This window comes from Phaenicophaeus curvirostris, chromosome 12 (genome assembly GCF_032191515.1).
Source record: "Phaenicophaeus curvirostris isolate KB17595 chromosome 12, BPBGC_Pcur_1.0, whole genome shotgun sequence".
In the NCBI taxonomy this organism is placed as follows: Eukaryota; Metazoa; Chordata; class Aves; order Cuculiformes; family Cuculidae; genus Phaenicophaeus; species Phaenicophaeus curvirostris.
Window position 1 is genome coordinate 6,535,697 of NC_091403.1, and position 17,260 is coordinate 6,552,956.

At 42.1% G+C, this 17,260-nt stretch overlaps 2 protein-coding genes across 3 annotated transcripts in view; one reads left to right on the plus strand and one right to left on the minus strand.

Moving 5' to 3' along the window:
- HOMER2 (homer scaffold protein 2) overlaps positions 1-17,260 on the minus strand; it is a 324,814-nt gene that overhangs the window by 81,667 nt on the left and 225,887 nt on the right. The window lies entirely within an intron of this gene.
- The window catches only part of PDE8A (phosphodiesterase 8A), a 153,355-nt gene that overhangs the window by 27,187 nt on the left and 108,908 nt on the right, over positions 1-17,260 (plus strand). Inside the window, exon 1 of one of the 2 annotated variants that reach the window (XM_069866988.1) lies at positions 1,376-2,094. The exons of the other annotated variant lie outside the window; for it this stretch is intronic. Coding sequence (XP_069723089.1) covers positions 1,834-2,094 — 261 coding nt within the window. The 5' untranslated portion in view covers positions 1,376-1,833. Of the gene's footprint in view, positions 1-1,375; positions 2,095-17,260 lie in introns of those variants that run through there. 2 annotated transcript variants of the gene reach the window in all.

The window sequence follows — 17,260 nt, forward strand, 5'->3', positions numbered from 1 at the left end:
GCCAGGGAGGTTCTTCTCCCTCTGTACTCGGCACTGGTGAGACCGCTCCTCGAATCCTGTGTTCAGTTCTGGGCCCCTCACCACAAGAAGGATGTTGAGGCTCTGGAGCGAGTCCAGAGAAGAGCAATGAAGCTGGTGAGGGGGCTGGAGAACAGGCCTTATGAGGAGCGGCTGAGAGAGCTGGGGTTGTTTAGCCTGGAGAAGAGGAGGCTGAGGGGAGACCTCATTGCTCTCTCCAACTACCTGAAAGGAGGTTGTAGAGAGGAGGGAGCTGGGCTCTTCTCCCAAGCGACAGGACCAGAGGGAATGGCCTCAAGCTCCACCAGGGGAGTTTCAGGCTGGACATCAGAAAAAAAAATTTCACAGAAAGGGTCATTGGGCACTGGCAGAGGCTGCCCAGGGAGGTGGTTGTCACCTTCCCTGGGGGTGTTTAAAACACGGCTGGATGAGGCGCTGAGGGACACGGTTTAGCGGTTGATAGGAGCGGCTGGACTCGCTGATCCCGGGGGTCTTTTCCAGCCGGGCGATCCGGGGCAGGGGGCCGGGCGGGTTTGAAGCCGCGCCTGGCGGGCGGCGCGCGCCGCCATTGGCCCGCGGGGCCCGGTTTGCATTGACGTGCGGGCGGGCCGGGGGTCAGCGGCGCCGCGCGCTCCCATTGGCCGCGGGGCGGGCCGGGGCGGGCGGGGCCGGAGCCGCCGCGCGTCAATAACAACAAGGCGGGCGCAGAGCGAGCCGAGCCGCGGCCCTGGGAATTAGCGCTGTCTCCGCTCCGCTGCAGCCCTCTCCGCCGCCATGGGACGCTAGGATCGCCGCCTTTCTACTTCTCCCTCGTTTTCATATTTTTTTTTTCCTTATTTTATTTTTTTATCCCCAATTTTAATTTTTTTTTTTTATTAAAAAACCCTAAAACCCCAGCCAAGCCGAGCCTCCTCCCCCCCTCCCCCCCCCGCAGCATGGAGGCCCTTTGATGCCCCGCAGAGCCGTGCCCGGGGCCGCCGGGCGCCATGCGGCGGCTGCCGGGGCTCCCCGCCGCCTGACCCGGGCTGGGGGCGGCCGCCCGCACCCTTAGCCTTTTGCCCTCACCGAGCGACGCCGGACGGCGAGGAGCGGCGGGGAGCGGCGGCCCCGTGCCCGCCGGGCTCAGCGGTAACGCCGGGCGAGCCCCGGGGCGGGGGTGCGGGGGGCGATGCGGCAGCGCCCCTGAGCCGCGGCCGGGCGGGGGGCGGGCTCTGCGCCGGCTTGGCTTCTGCCTCCCTCCCCCTACCCTTCATCCTCCTTTCATTTTTTTCCATTTTTTAATATTTTTTCCGTTTTTTAATATTTTTTCCGTTTTTTAATATTTTTTCCATTTTAAAATTTTTTCCATTTTAAATTTTTTCCATTTTTTCCTTTTTTTTTTAATTTTTCCATATCATTTTTTATTATTATTATTATTCCACGGAAAGGAAACCCCCACCGAGCTTCTCAGATGGCTTAGGGGAAAAAAAAAAAAAAATATCAATAATAACCTCTGAAAAGATGAAGTCGACCGGTTCTTGATTCCACCCTTCCCTCTTTCCCGCCTCACCAGCTCCCCCCGGCCCGTTGCTGAGATTGGGCTCAGAGGACCCGTTTCCCGGAGGACGAGGAGAACAAACCCGTTTCTGGTGGTGTGGAAGGGACGGATGGCAACGGTTCAGAGCGTAGCGGAGCCGCAGGAAAGAGATCGGACCCGTTAACCAAAAAAAAAAAAATAATAAGCAGGGGGAAAAAATACCAACGGGAAGAAAGGAGATCTCTCTCTCTATACACGTTATATACAATTTAGAAGTACTCCCCAGGTGGCCACAAAGCATGGGCTGTGCTCCAAGCATCCACATCTCTGACAGCAGAGTGGTCTATCACAGTAGCAAAGAGTCTGAGGAGTGCAATTCCCCTCACCAGACCAATACAACCATGTCTCAACAGCAGCAAGGCAACCCCGTCCCGGGATTATTCATTAAATCCTCCAACACATCCACTTATAAGGTGAGGACTAATTCCTCTAAGAAAGACAAGAGGGAGAACAGCCAGAGCATGGAGGCAGAGACCCAGACCAGCAGATCCAGTGTTAAGGTAAAAAGGGTGCTAAATGTAAGCACTGTTTCTCTCGGAACAGGAGTTGGCTGTAGTGGATCAACCTGAGGAGCCTCCAGCCGAAGCCGAGCTTTTCCTGGCTTGAGCCGTTACGTTCGTGTTCAAACTATATTGGTCTCATGAAATGACTTTACAGTACCTAAACCTCTTCGTTCCGCTAAACTAGTTCTCCTGCGGCTGGGAAGGAGAACGCTGTAATTGTCCTCGCCTGTCGTTGGAGCACGGGTCTCGCTCTGTGTTCCGTGTCTGTCTGTGCTGGGTCCAAGCGCTGCTGTTTGTGCAGGTCTCGTTCAAAAACCGGGGCAAATCCCAGTCTGAAGGGATCTGCTGGCTGGGCTGATCCATTTGCATCCCTCTTCCATTCAGAAAGTTGAAAGGAGAGCTGCAGCGGTTTTTGCTCTGGGTACTGATTTACATTCACAACTTGTTGACCTTGTCTGTGGCTGTAAATCGGGTATTTTTCGGAGGTATTTTGCATGTGTGTGAGCGTGTGGACTTGTGTCTAGAGGCACAACGCAAGGCTGTGTGAAGTCAGCAGACAAGTACTGAAAAAAATCGTAATTTGTGATATTTTTCTATTATTATTTAGATGGGAGAGTTAGTGGTGTGGAATGCTTGCTTCTCTGTTTACTTTCTGTTGATGGCCTGTTTGTTTATGGGGTGTAATTTAGTTCCTAATGCTATAGGTTTTGATTAGTCCATAGTTTTGTTTTTATTTGGGGAGGAAACTGACTGTGTTTTGTAAATAAGTAATTGCAAATATAAGAAAACCCAAACAATTTGTAGCAGCCCAGGGGGTATTTTAACGTGGCTGATCTGCTCTGAGTTCCCGTGATAAGAATGAAGATAAATGCCGTAAATATAAGATACAGGCTTGAGATGCAGGCAAGAAAGAACTAGCTAAATGTCAGGTGTTTTGCAGACTTGCAGAAACTCTAAATGATTTGTAGTTTTCTTAGGATTTTTTGTGCGCTCATTAAAATGGCTTCTAGAGTATTGACCTGGAATAATTTTTTTTTCTTTCGCTGCTGTGGGTGATTATTTTCAATTGTTTTCCTGCAGATTTACTAATCTCAGTTGATAGGAGTTTTTAAGAAGTCTAGAAAATGAGATGGCGCTTTAAGTAGTGAGCTGGAGGAGGAATTAACAATACCTAAGGCAGAACGTGAAGCTGAATGGTGTTGTACTAAACTGTATTTTTGTGTTAGTAGCACTGTACAGGAAACTGAACGTTACGGCCCTGTTCACACACAATAGACGTGCTTATGGCTTATTTAACACGGTAACCAGAGTCAGGAAACTTAAATTGTCATCAGAATCCTGACAATTGTTTTGCTAGCTGAATTTTTAATAGTGATTATAATTACACACTGCAAACTCAAACCTAAAAATAATCTTAAAATTTATATTCTGTGAATTTGTCTTCTCCGTGCTTGCTCCTGGGGGAAAGAAAAAACAATTCCAAAACCTGTTTCCAGAAGCGTGCATGAGAAGCAGTTTTTCAAGTTTGTTAAATTTTGCTGGTCGATTTCAAGAACTTTATAAAAATTCTCATTACTAGGTTTGGATAATTTAGCCAGATGCGATACGATTGATGTTGGATTCATATGCATACTGTAATTTCATTGGCAGTCATTCTGATTTTTATCACTCAAGTCATATTTTCTGCCCTTGTCATCACTTTGAGCACATTGCTATGAAATGATGGGTTTTGAGAAATGATGATTGAATTCTGTTTGTGATCAGCTGAATACAAAATCTGTTGGGCACATCACATCTGCGTGGCTTTTATGTGCAAGATCCTGTGATGCTATAAAGCAGCCTGGTGTTTAATTCTCTGCGTTTATCACTAGTGTCTGTAGTATGATCAGATTTACAGTTCTTGGTGTGCTAGATAACAGTGTTGTCTTGGAGATTGTGGTGGAGGGAGGGCTGTGCTATCGCTGGAGAGCAGTTTTCACAGTCCCGTGAAGTTGTCTGGAGAGATACAAAGTGTGAGAACATTGAAGATAAGGGACAGGAGACTGAAATCACTGACGTCAAAGGGAGCATTGAGCAGGAAGTTAATGCTGTTTTGGAGTTAAAAGTATTTTTGATTTGAGGAAGAACTGTAAAAATTAGGATGCTACCAGGAACGAATACTGTTCTTCAGAGTGCATGCTACAGTGGGATACCCTCACTCAAACAGATGTTACGAACCTTTTGTGCTCTGGCCAGTGGTGGTGTCACCAGAAATTGTGTGAATCGCCGGTAACCTGCCTGAATGGCATTTTCACTTGGTTTCAGGGCACTTTAATTGAAATTCATCCGCATTCTTTTCTTGGATGTGCACAGATTAAAGCCAAGAAAGTCCTGTGGGAGAGCTAAGTTGTAAACCTGGCCCGTGTGTTAATCTGATGTTTTAACTCTGGCTGGCATTAGCATTAAGTTTATTGAAATAAATGTAATACGTAGTGCAGTAACATCTATTGAATCAGTCTGTTGGCTATAGTGCAAGTTTTTCACGTCAGAAAGTCTTATAAAAAGAAATAACCCGTGCTAACTGTAGAATGGCATTATGTGTATTGCTAATTAGACCCAAGAGTTATTCTGGCTTTATGTTTTTATTTTATTATATTTTTCTTTTGGTCAAATAGCAGAGGATCAGTCTCTGGATGTGTGTTGTAAGTATAGTATATTCTGTGATTTGCATCAATTTAAAATACGTAGCTAAAAAAATTATCTGTACTTTCCTATATATGGAAAAACCTAAGTTTGTCCGTAGCAAATTGCAGACCGTTCCCGAAAGTGTGTGCGCAGAGATTAATGTCACAATACCTGTTTCTGCTGTGTGTAAGTGTGGTGATAGTCTATGACAAATGGAGGAGCCTTTTTAATAAATTTTGTTTGGTCATGACACCCCCATCTCCCTCCGTAATCAGTAGTTTTATCCCCCATCTCCCTCTTTAATTAGTAATTTCCTACATGGCTTTAATTTGAATTTTTTTGAGCAACTTTAAATCCAAATGCCATGCCTAAAAAGCGGACCAGCCATGAAAACCATTAATTTTCAATGTATTGACGCCACAACTTAAATTCTCTTCTTTTCCCAGTGAAAGATGATCAAGAGTTAGATGCAATAACATTGACTGGGGTTTGATAACCCAGTGCTATATTAAAAAATATTAAATGCCACTTACCCAGTACTGTTGGAGAGTTTTCCTGATTTATTGTTTTTCCTCTAAAAATCTCTTGCAAGTGGACTTAAAATCCTGATACTCTATTTTTCATGTATATTAGTTATGATTTTCTTCTTCAGACGTTTGTGTTGAATTTATGGTAAAAGTACTTGGATTCGTAGAAACTTGCTTAAACACCTTTACAATAATACCTCTGTTTAATCTATAGTATGGGTTTAGTGATTGATAGAAATGGTTGGACTCGATGATCCTGTGGGTCTTTTCCAACCTGATGATTCTGCGATTCTGTGTGATAAGTGGAGTAAATGCAGAAATGGTATAAGGACTTCACGGGCATTTATTTAAAATTGGCTTGGGTATTCATAAGGCTATGCTGTCCCAGCACTGTGTGTGTGTCACTGTTCTATAATGCATTAACAGACACTGTAGAACGTACATTATGCATATATCTTGCCCTGTCATTCTTTTACGTATGTGAGATTTCCTTCCTCTTGTGTAACTCTCCCTGTTGTGTATATTTAACGCAGAAATGTGTGCGTCTGAGTGCAAGGGGATCAGAGAGTAAATCCAAACTTCCTTTATTTTAAATTAAAAGTAGTCCTAAGGCAACAGGGCTAGATGTGAAGTAGCCTTTTCAGCTGATAGGGAACAGCCAGTTCAACCCCATGGCTCTTCAGCGAGCAAGTTTTTTCCTCATTCAAACTGTATGGAATCGCCTGAGAATTTTGCAGTCACTGCAAAACAGTGGTTGCATAATTCAGTGTATAAGAGGCTGTGTGCTGTACTGTACCTGCAGCGCTGAAGTGGATCTTGTTTGTCACTTAACAGCGTATTATTTAGTCCGTTAAGCCCTCTGCTCTTTTCCTGTCTGCCTGGTAATTCCTTCCCTTTGGAACACACAAGCGCTCTCTCTCCCGCTGAAACTCCCACACGTACTGTCCTGCGTCCACTGAGGCCATCCACCCTCTCCTGATTCCTCCCTGTTCCCACTGAAACTGCCCTCAATCATTTCCCCGACAAACCTCCCATCGCCGTTTCCCTCCCACTTCCACTGACGTCAGCCCTCCTGTACAGAGATCCTTGCTCCCACTGAGAGGATCCTTCCCACGCCGAAACACACAAACTTTTCTCAATCTTGATGGCTCCAGACTTCCAGGCTGATGTTTTTCATGCTGTTATTGCAAGGCATGGACTTTTTCTCCAGGGGATGGGAGCCTAATTTTTAAATGGTATGAAGCGAACTGGTGTAGTAACATGGGAGCTGGATTCATATTTAAGGCTATTTTTTTTCTTTACCTTTCAGTTTCCTGTTGTTTGTAACGTAAACCGGAAAAAGACAAACTTTAAATCATTCACGGTATGGAATCATAGGTTGGAAGGGATCTTAAAGATCATCCAGTTCCAACCCCCCTGCCATGGGCATGGACATCTCCCACAAGGTCAGGTTGCTCAAAACCTCATCCAACAACCTGGTCTTGAATGCCTCCAGGGATGGGGCAGCCACAGTAAAAAATTTCTTTCTGATATCTAATCCAAATCTCCCCTTTTAGCTTAAAACTGTTACACCTTGACCTGTCCCCATGCTCCTTGATAAAAAGCCCCTCCCCACCTTTCTCGCAGGCCTCCTTTAAGGTCTGGAAGGCTGCTCTAAGGTCTCCCTGGCGTAAACTGTCTTTTCAATTTTTAAAACATTATTATTGGTATCTTTCCTGGTCACGCAGATCGGTTCATGCAAAATGTCACTACACCTGAGGGCAATTCCTTGGGTGAATGAGATGAGGAAGGTTAAATCCTGATTTTTTTTTTTTTTTTTTCAGTACTGACTGTTGGTAAAAACTTCATCGAAACTCCTTTAAGCTGTAAATTCATCTCCTAGACACAGAACGCTGACTTCTCTCTCGCCTTTGCATTGTTCTTGGCTGCCCCTGGTCTGAGCTTGCTTTGTGTCTCTTCCCTGGCCATTTTAGGTGGTTAACTTCTAAGCTTTTCCTCTTCTGTCACCTGAATGTGTCAATAGAGGAAGTATTAAAAACAAGCGTATGTTTCAGCAGTTCCAGGTATTTGTCTTACTGCATTGTACCCTTTGTATTCTTAATTGTATGGCTCAGATGGAAGTGTAAGTACATTCATAATGAGAAATTTTCTGGTTGTAGGGTGTACTTACAAGACAGGCAGAAGAACAGGGATGATATACTTACTAGTTCTCTGGCTTTTTCTATTCTTCCAAATGTTACATGTGGTGTGAAATACCAGTGCAAGGTACCAGCATTGCTTTGCTATTTAAGGTGCCAGCAATTCGGATTTTACATCCCAAATGCTAAATCTAAATATAAGTTAAGGATCTGAAGTGGTGAAATGGTTAAACTGACTTGCAGATGCTTTATGCTTAGTGAGTTTTAGATGAGAAGATGCTTACAATCTATGTGAGTATGAAGAGTGTTTCATTAACAAAGTTGCTCATAGTTCACTTGAAACAGTAAAAAAAAATATTTGGAAATGATTTTGCTTCCCATATTGTACTTCTTAATATCTTCCTCATGTTCAAGTAAATGGCCATGTCAAGAAAACAAGGGGAATTTGAAGGAGAATTAGTTTTAACGTCTGTTGAAATTGTTATATCCAATAGTTGCCACTAAGAAGAGTGGCAAATTGCTGTTTTACTTTAGTGAACTTCTGTTCACCTCCCTTGGCTGTCACCTTCAGCAGGGGCTCCAGAATTTGGTTTCTTAAGCGATAGTAACAATACACTGAAAGTATTCCACTTTTTGAGCACTTGGAATGCCAACTGACTTTCAAATGAGTCCTCAAAGAGGAAATAAATATTTAGAGATGTGGACAGCTAAAGCTCTTGTTAGCTCTCAGCAAAAAGGGAAAGAAACCTAGAACAAATACGGTAATGAGCAGGCTGTGGCCCCAAGGTGGAATTGTTTCAGTACAACCTTTGTTTAAGTTGTCTCCTGTCAAGGGACCACAGAAGCACCTGCACACGTAGGAGAACAATTTAGCATTGTGTTCTATTTTGGTTGTGCGTATGGATATAATATGCCCGTGTTGTAAACTGCTTTACCAGCCATGGATGGAACTAAAACATTGTTAGCAATGTTTCTGAGATTGTGCATGGAGCGTGGTTTCATGTCCAAAGTGCAGTTTTCCATGTGAATCGCTGTGTTTTATTTATCAGACCCATTCATCCAGCGGACGGTCTGTAGGAATGTGCTTGCCCTGGTGACATTCTATACATTGCTCTCTCTCCGTTGGGTAGAATAATTGGATATCTTCATTTAATCATAATTCAAATTGGCACAGGATGACAAGATGCAAATTGAACAGCTTTAATGTATCTGACATATTGAATAGTTTTATTGCCTGGAGTCAGATTTTTAAGTTTTCAAAGGCATCAAGGAAGTGGTGCTGTTACAGCCCTCTGCTTTTCAAAAAGACTTCAGCATCCAACCCCTTTTAGGTTATTTCTTAAAATCCCTGTTAAGGCCAAAATGTAATAAATGATGTTGGTACTCATGCTGTGAAATTAAATAATGGAGTCTCTAATTTGTGCATTCTTCCAGACCATCCCCTTTTGCTATGGCTTGAACTGTTGGCCTTGAATCAAATTCCCAGGCCCTTTTCTCCTCTTTCTTGTAAAATCTGTAAGTCTGTCACTCTACGTAAAGTTAAAAGCTTAGCATTCTGTAAAAGGACTCCCACGTGTATGGCTTTATTTCAGGAGAAAGGATGAGGGCTAGAACCTACTTTTTGACATGGAAATGCATTGGCAGGAATTAAGTTACATCTATTTTTGATGTGGTTGACAAGGTAACTTGAGATGGTTTTTGGTAGTGTTTTAAATGTTTAAAGGTAGTCAGCATGTGTATGTAGAGAGTTAGTGTCCATGCAAACAAAAGAACTTGGAATAAAAAAGGAATATTCAAGATTCGGAAACAATTTTGGGAATAAAATCCTGTTGCTAATGAAAAAGACTCTGATTCTGGTATGAGGGACTTGGATTAGCATTCGCCAGTTCCCTGCTTGGAGAAGGACAAAATACTGCTTTTGGTTCTGCTATTTTATTACATGGTAAACAGTTTTTGAACACTAGATCCCTAGCAATTAGGATCCAATATTTTTGTTGGTGTAAAGACAATCTCCTTGTTGCCCAGATAGGTCTTTCATTCATAAGTGAACTAACCAGACAGTATTTAAAGGATTTTTTCGTTATTGTTTTTTTAATTGGGGTAGAAATTAAATCTGTTGGTATTCTTAACAGGTTTAACTTGTGTCTGTTTCTTTATTGGGAATAAAAATTCACTCCTTTTGCAAAGGCAGAATTGTTTTGCACGTTAATTTGAAAGTTGCCCAGCAAATTTCAAAAATTTGATATGCCTGGAAAGATCAAACCTTTTCAAGTGAGTGATGTTGTCCTTTATGAATGAAACATTTTAAATATCAGAAATATGTTCACCTTGCTATTGTTAAGGGGAAAAAAGGTAACCTTGAAATCTTTTCATTGTTTTTTAGATTTTCCAATTTCCTAAGTAAATCTATAAAAGAAAACACAGAACCACTGGGCAAATATGAAAGAATGACATCCTCTGCGTCCCATTGTTTGTACCTTTGAGTTAGCAATGACCTTTAACTCCCTACTAGGATGTGGTAGAAACTTTGAGAGTCCCATCTTACTTACCACTAAAAGATAATGTATTGTTAAAGTTACACATTTACCATCGTCTTTCAGTTAGAGGTTCTGTTATCTCTAACAAAATTTAATCAAAAAACCTCAGGAAGTGATCAGCAAAGTAAATCATCTTTGTAAGGAACTCTTTAGAAAAAAAACCTATGCTAAGGTAGTAATTAAAGCGCAACAAAGGAACCTTGATCCACATGATCCTGTATTTAGAAGTGTCTACACTTTTTGCGTCATCAGGTAGATTGTCCTCATTCATACTGAATTATCAGGTTGCGGATTTTTTTCTGGTTTTGTTTTTGTTTTTTAATACTGTCTGCTGTTTCTTTCAATTTTTTCTTTTTTTCTTAAGAAGAGTTGGGTGAGAAATTCCGCAAATGGTTGAGAACAACCACACCTACTACTTTGGTACTTGAAACAGAAGTGACTTGCCCTGCAAGGTGCTGCAGTTTAACTGCCTGCTAATATGACGCTTTTCCATGAACTGTAACTCAGTGATGAGTGTCCCAGCATAGGATGAATATCATTATGCAAGTCTACAAGTACTGGAATCCAGAGCTCTGGCGCATGCTGAGATGTGGATGGCACTGGGATGACTGGCAAGATATCTGCATTATTTCTTTTTTTATAACAAAGGAAAGATTTTTTTTTTTTCCAAATAACAAAGAGGTTTATTGGTAACCCAGATTTTAACTAAAATTACAGTCCTTCAACCCCATTAAAATCTGTGAACTTGAGGGACGTATGCAATGCAGAACTTAGACTGTGGTGTTTGCCTCTCACTAGGGTAGAAAATAGCTCCCCATTGGATATGTGATTTGAAAATAAAAGTGACGGCTATAATATTTGTATTAAGGGCTAAGTTGTTTTCTGTCATTCCAGAAAGACATCAGTACAGTGAACAAGTTCCTGGCTGTACTAGAGCTGGTGACAAAGTCCTTACAAATTTTAGGACAGCAAGAATTTGATCTCTATTCTGTAAGCAAAACTTACCTGGCTGCTCTGAAGTGCAACCAGAGTATTGGCCCTTATGGTTGGGTCGCATGTTTTATGATTGCTTAATCCATAACTCATGCAAAAAACTACCGATAATTGATATTAACTCTATAATGACAGGAGTAATGGGTTGGCAAATTGATTTTTTTTTTTCCCCCCTTAGCTTTGCTCTTGGGCAGTAGCTAAAAGGCAGTGTTTATAAAGGATATAAATTGCCATGCCTTCAGGTCATAAATGAAATCTGCATGTCTGTTGTTCTTGAGAGTGGTGACTCTCAAAACTTTGAATTTCTAGGCATTCAAGAGGACTTTTTTCTATGTATTTGTACCTGTGTGGTTCTCCACTTGTGTCAGACGTACATGGTTGCAGATGATCATCCTGTAATGATGCAGCCAGCTGGGTAGCCAATGCTAAAGGTGCTGAACAGAAATCAGAAGAACCGACTGCCACTGGTTAGTGTGGCTATTCTTCCAACTTGCTGCGTGTTGTCACTTGAACACTTAGTCTTAATTATGTGTCATGCAAGATCAGGGCCATCATATACCCAGGCACATAAGAGTTCTCACATCACACTGCGTCCATGTAATGCAGTGTTTTGTACAGTACTCAGCAGAGCGTGCTCTGGAGAAAGATTCTATGAATATATTTAAAGGTGCAAAAATTAGAAGAGTTTTTCGTGTTCCTCATCTGGCTTTAGTCTGGACATAGTGCTATATTTCTCATTTTTTCAATTTTGGCATGTAGTATGTTAAGGGTATCTTAGTTTTATCTCCTTAAAACTTGATTGCCAAGTTGACAGATGCAATAAAAAAACCTGTACTCGAGTGGAGTTTGTGAATGGAGGATTAATTTCCAAACCAGTGTTAAGACATACTTAGAACTGAAACAGCATCAATGTGGTTTGTTTGTGTATATGTTTCTGCAAATACTATTACAGGGACCAAGAACTACTGATGAAAGCCTTTAGAATAAAGTAAGAGGGATGAGTTGTAACTTCTTAGTTAGTATTTGTTTTCTTTTTGTCTTTTGCTGTGGAAGTGATCTACTTTCTGTAGAATTTCAGATGAAAGGGGTATTCTGCTTGTACTCTCTCTTAGTTATGTTATCGTATGTCCCTTGGTTCTGGAAATGCTATTTAATGCCATGGAGCTGGAAACTGTCACCATTCAGGTCGAACTCGGGGTAGTGCTGTCAGTTACAGCCCCTAAGCCTTGCAATGACACTTTGTCCCTTTTCTGAATAAACAAACACTTTTTCCTTTACCAAAGCATTGAGGCTTTTACAACCGGGCAGCTGCTTAGTTTTTAGGAAGGGTTTATTTTTTCTGAAACATTTTGCAAGTTACAGCTCTTTAAAATGAATGTGTTGGAGCTGTAGCTTGTTGGGCACCACATTTTCTCCAAAAAGCAGCTTGCAGAGCCTTTTCATAGTGTCCTGCCTCTAGTAGTTCTGCCAAGTAGCAAGAACCAGCTTCTTGGTATAGTAGAGATTTAGCTGTTATGACCCCTGTTACTAATAAAAATTCATGAAATTAATGAAACTGCTTGGTTTCAGTGAGGCAGCTGATCATTCCGCCTCACCCCAGACTTTGAGAAGGGCAAAGACAATGTTTGTTTCTGAAGGATGGGCAGTAGTGTCAGCCTGCTGGCTTGGTAGCAAATACTAAAAAATGGCATTTTGGTGGGCATTCTTTACAGTTGATTCCTAGAGCTGAATATGGATGTATCAGCTCATGATATTTTACTGAAAAACACAGTTCTGCTGTCCCTGTTTTTACGCTATGACATTTGGATGATTGTTTTTCTTTATATCTGTGCAAAGCTTCAAAGTTAAAGTGAGTGTGAGGCAGAGGAAGCCAGCCCTGCTAGTGGCTGGTGGGAGGAATGGGAAGTCTGACAGCTTGTCTCATCATCAGACTTAGCCCCTAGTCGCAGTGTGACCATGGGAAAATTGCCAGGCACCACACTTTCAGAGGAGTGTGATTGAAGTTCACATCTGAAAAGCTAAAAGCTAACCTCTCTTGTGAATTGCTTGTGAGATTCATAGCTGGGTTGTCAAAAAAGTGAGCTGAAATTACCGTCTTATTTTGCCAATTAAAGTAAAAAGGACTTTTTTTTTTTTTTTGAATGTTACATAGCTCTGAAGTTTTCTCCAAACTTTATCTTGGCTGTTCCAATTGCTAGGAGCTATTGAAAGGCTCTCTTGTGCTCTTTGGGTAATATAAATTCTTCTGCTGTTCTCTGTTACGGTTGTGGGATGCTGTTCATGGGGTAAATTTTGCTTTGTGGGGTTACGTTGGTTTGTTGGTATACAAAGTTTAAGCATACTGGAAAATTTTAAGGACTGTGGGAGTGAAATACAACTGGCACAGCATTCAGCGAACAGTAATCTTTTCCTCCACTTCTTCTGTGAGCCTTTTGAGTTGTGCTAGGAGGTGCAGGCTGAAGGTGTTAAGAGGTAGCTGTGATGTTCAGCCCTTTTATTCTGTGGACGGACATTATGTGGGTTAGGACATGCCTCCCTGGTATGTTGCACTGCTGTCATTGCCGCCTAGATTTAATCAGGTCAAGACCGGAGGCCAGTGTAGAGTGTGAGTGGTGGGGTCCAGGGCTTGACTGAGGACACTATGGGAAATGTATTTGCTTGTAGGTTGCAGAAATCTCAGTTGGCTCCACAGGGATCTTTAACTCATTATGGGAGAGTGAATTCTCCTAAAAGGTTGAAAAATCCCTCAGTTTTTCCATCTTCAGTTGGAAGGAGGACACTGTCTGCCTCAGTCAGTTGTTGCCTGAAGTGTGTGTTTAGCAATGAGGCCATGTGGTCTCTTGCCCTTTCTCCATGGATGACCTGCAGAGAAGAGCTATGGTTCCCCACCTTCAGGAAACCTGATACTTCTGGTCAGTGGCCCCTTACATTTTTTTTCCCTGGCTGACTGATCAGCAGTACCCAGTTGCATCCACTTGTCAGGATTTGCTGTGCCAGTGCTGTTCTGTTTCAGGAGCAGCACTGGCTATGGCCAGTCACTTTGACAACTTTAGGATCTAGTTTCCTCTTGCCCCTGTAACATTACACTCAGTAACAGTAAATACACATGTGAAACGTTACCTGGGAATCTTTAAATGCTTGACTACTATTAGCTTCATGCCACTTTAAGAGTTATAAGGTTCATGCCACTTTAAGAGTTATAAGGACCTGTAAAGCACCTCATTGCTGTGTTTGTTGGTTTTTTTTTTTTACTCCTTTCTTTCCTCCATTGTGCAGAGGGGTAGGCGTGGGTGAAAGGCTTGTCATATTTTATTTTATCTTTCCCAGCTTCAGGTGGTGCCAAGCCAGCAGGTTGAATTTCTAGGAGATTCTCCCAAAGGAGGGGTCTCCACAGCTCCATTCTACTATAGTTTAATGATTTTTAATACCTCAAACAAAACAAGGCAACAAAACATTTCATATAGAGTGAGAAGCACGATGGCAGATTTCCCTGGTGAAGGTATTATGGTAAGCAGCACTGCACCTCTGCTGTTGCTGGGGGCTGTAAGAGGTCTTCATTTCTTTAAGAGCCTGAGTTAAGTTTGGGAAACCTCAGCCTCTGTACTGGGGAATGAACTGATGCCAGTAGTAATGGTTTGTTAAAACGCAAGTTCTCAAACCCAGGTTGATTGCTATAATTCAGTTTGGTTGCAACAGGTATTTTTGTCCTAGAACAGAGATGAGCAGCCTGTCCAGAGCAATACCTGTGTGCGAAATATTTGTGAATTAGCTTGCAGCTTTTTAAATAAGATACAAACTCCTGACTTGGTATACCCAGAGATCTTATTTTTCTTTAAATCTAGCTGGGACAGGGTCTTTAGCATGTGCCAACCTGATTAATGCACAGTAAAGACAGTGGTACATGTTGAAGTGCTTTATTCAAAGCCAAAACCAGCAAGGTTGGAAATACTTTAGGTGGTGTAGAGCAGCTTGGCCTTCCTGATGCTCTCTGAAGTTGTCTGACTTCATCTGAGTGGGACAGACCTCTGGATCATACCCGCTACGTCGATGCACCATCTGCAGAACTCCGTACTGCACAGTGAGAGCTTGGGCCTTCACAAGAAGGTTTCCTCAGGAGGCCCCCTCCTTGCTCTCTCCACATCATACGTGTCTTTCTAGAGGTCAGGCTACCTTAGGAAAGCATCACTGACTGTTCTCAAGTGTTTATGCTTCTTAACTCTCTAAAAATAGCAAAAAATAATGAAGCTTCCCAATGTGCTGGGACAGCCGGGAGCTTTCTTTAAAGACTTGTTAAAATAGCACTCTCTCTTATCGCAGGAACGCTTAGTTTCTTGGTTTAGAAAACTACAGAGCACTTTCCTGCAGTGCGTAGCTGGGTGCTTCCACAGCCTGCTTCTTCACATGCAGTTTTTGAAAGATGACTGTTAACTAAACTTGGCTTAATTAAGTTGACAATTTCACAGCTACTTTGAACAGCTCACTAACTGCAGGCTACAGCGTCTTTGCAGCCAAAGCTCCACAATACATCATACTGTGAACCTGCTGACAGAAGGGTGCAACTTCCAACTCGTGCTTGGAGAAATCAGATTTATTACTGCAGTCCTGCTTCTTCTAAAGCCAGTTAAGGCCTCCCTTAACAGAGACTGAAAATACTTTGATCTGTAGTATAGTCCCACAGAGTGCTGTTAAAGCCAATGATGTTTTACGTATGCTTCCAAGCTGGTAGTGGTGTTGGGGTTAGGACAAGTGACTGAGTTGCATGGGTTGTAGCTCCTGTATGATGCTGGTTGAAGGTCTACAGTAATTGTTTCACTTTCTTTTAAACGATTGTACATACGCGATTTATTGACTCATCTCGTTTAGAAGTAGAAAATAGTTAGTTGTTATCTGTTTTGTTATAAATGAATTGATCTGGTTTAATTATGTGCTTTGTCCTTCCTGATAGCATAGAGAAATTTAACCTGAGAGCTCTTAAAACACCTACTGAAGGCAATGGAGACTGAGGTTGCTGACTTAGCTAGCTGGGTTTCTTCAACTTGGCCTTGGAGAAAGAGTAAATCCTCTTTCAAAGAAGTCTGCAGACTGAAGTTTGCAGACCGCTGCTGCCCATGACCTCGAAATATCCCGTCATATGTTACAAAAACAACTGTCTAGGGTCTTAGGTGAGGAGGCATCCTCCTCTCACCTCCAATGTTAATGTTGCAATTGTCTGTTTTTCACTTTGTTGATCTCTCACTGATGTGGCTACGGTGAAGCCCGGTTCTAATTGCAGCAATACTGATCCTTCGGTGCTTGTGAGAGTGCAGTTTATGCCATTTGAGAGTACAAATACAACATTATAACTTCTTCCATAATAGAAGGGTTTCCTGTATTTCTTGACTTGCAGAATTGTACTTAGGACGCATTTCTAATTTAGGCAAAGTTTTAACACAGTCAAGGCCAGGACTGTGTAAGGAATGTTACCTAACCTAGAAATGTCAATGAGGGATTTTGATTTTTAATACACTTTAAACTGGAAAAAATCTCTGTTATGTCTATAGTAATGGGGGGTGGGGACGAGGTGGCGAAGGGCATACTTCTGTTAGATTGTTTTGCTTGTTTCATTTGAGGAACTGGTACAAAGTATACCAGCAAAACCTGTTTTGCTAATGTTAGTTCACTTTGCAATAAGAAAATTTCCCAGGACACTTATGTTATGCTTATGCCAGGATTTACAGACTGTGGAAGTGAAGTGAGAACCTGGTACAAAGTTAGCACGCAAAGCCCTTTTCCTCCTTGTTGAGCCTTTGGACTGTGGTAGTTCTGGCAGCTGATGTCTGTGAGCCACTTGCCTGCTTTTATGATTCCTTCCCTGCAAGAATTTGTAGCAGGGAGATCTCCAAGAAACTCTGCTGGCACTCTGAATGCTGACATGATATGGGCACTTTATTAGGAAGTTTTCCCCTTTTGAACAGGTAGATTTAACAGGAAATAGCTTGGCTGAGGTATGAAACGATAATGTGGGTATTTGCAAACCTTTGGTAAGAAAAGGCGTTTTTTGTCAGCAAGGCTTTGTAGGCTAGACCAGGCATTGGAACAAACAGAGGGGAGCAGTCCTTGAATTAGGACAAATAAATGATTGTTAATGGCCTTTGTCCTCTGTGGCTGTTTGTCTGCCTTTTACTGTAGGACACTGCTCTTCAGAACAGGCTGTCTGTGGCTCTGCATTCTGCAGCTTAAGGTTGTGAAGGAAGAGTTGAGCTCTCAATTAATTGCATTGTTTAGAACCAATTTAATGTTAAGAATTATCTGATGAAACTATTCT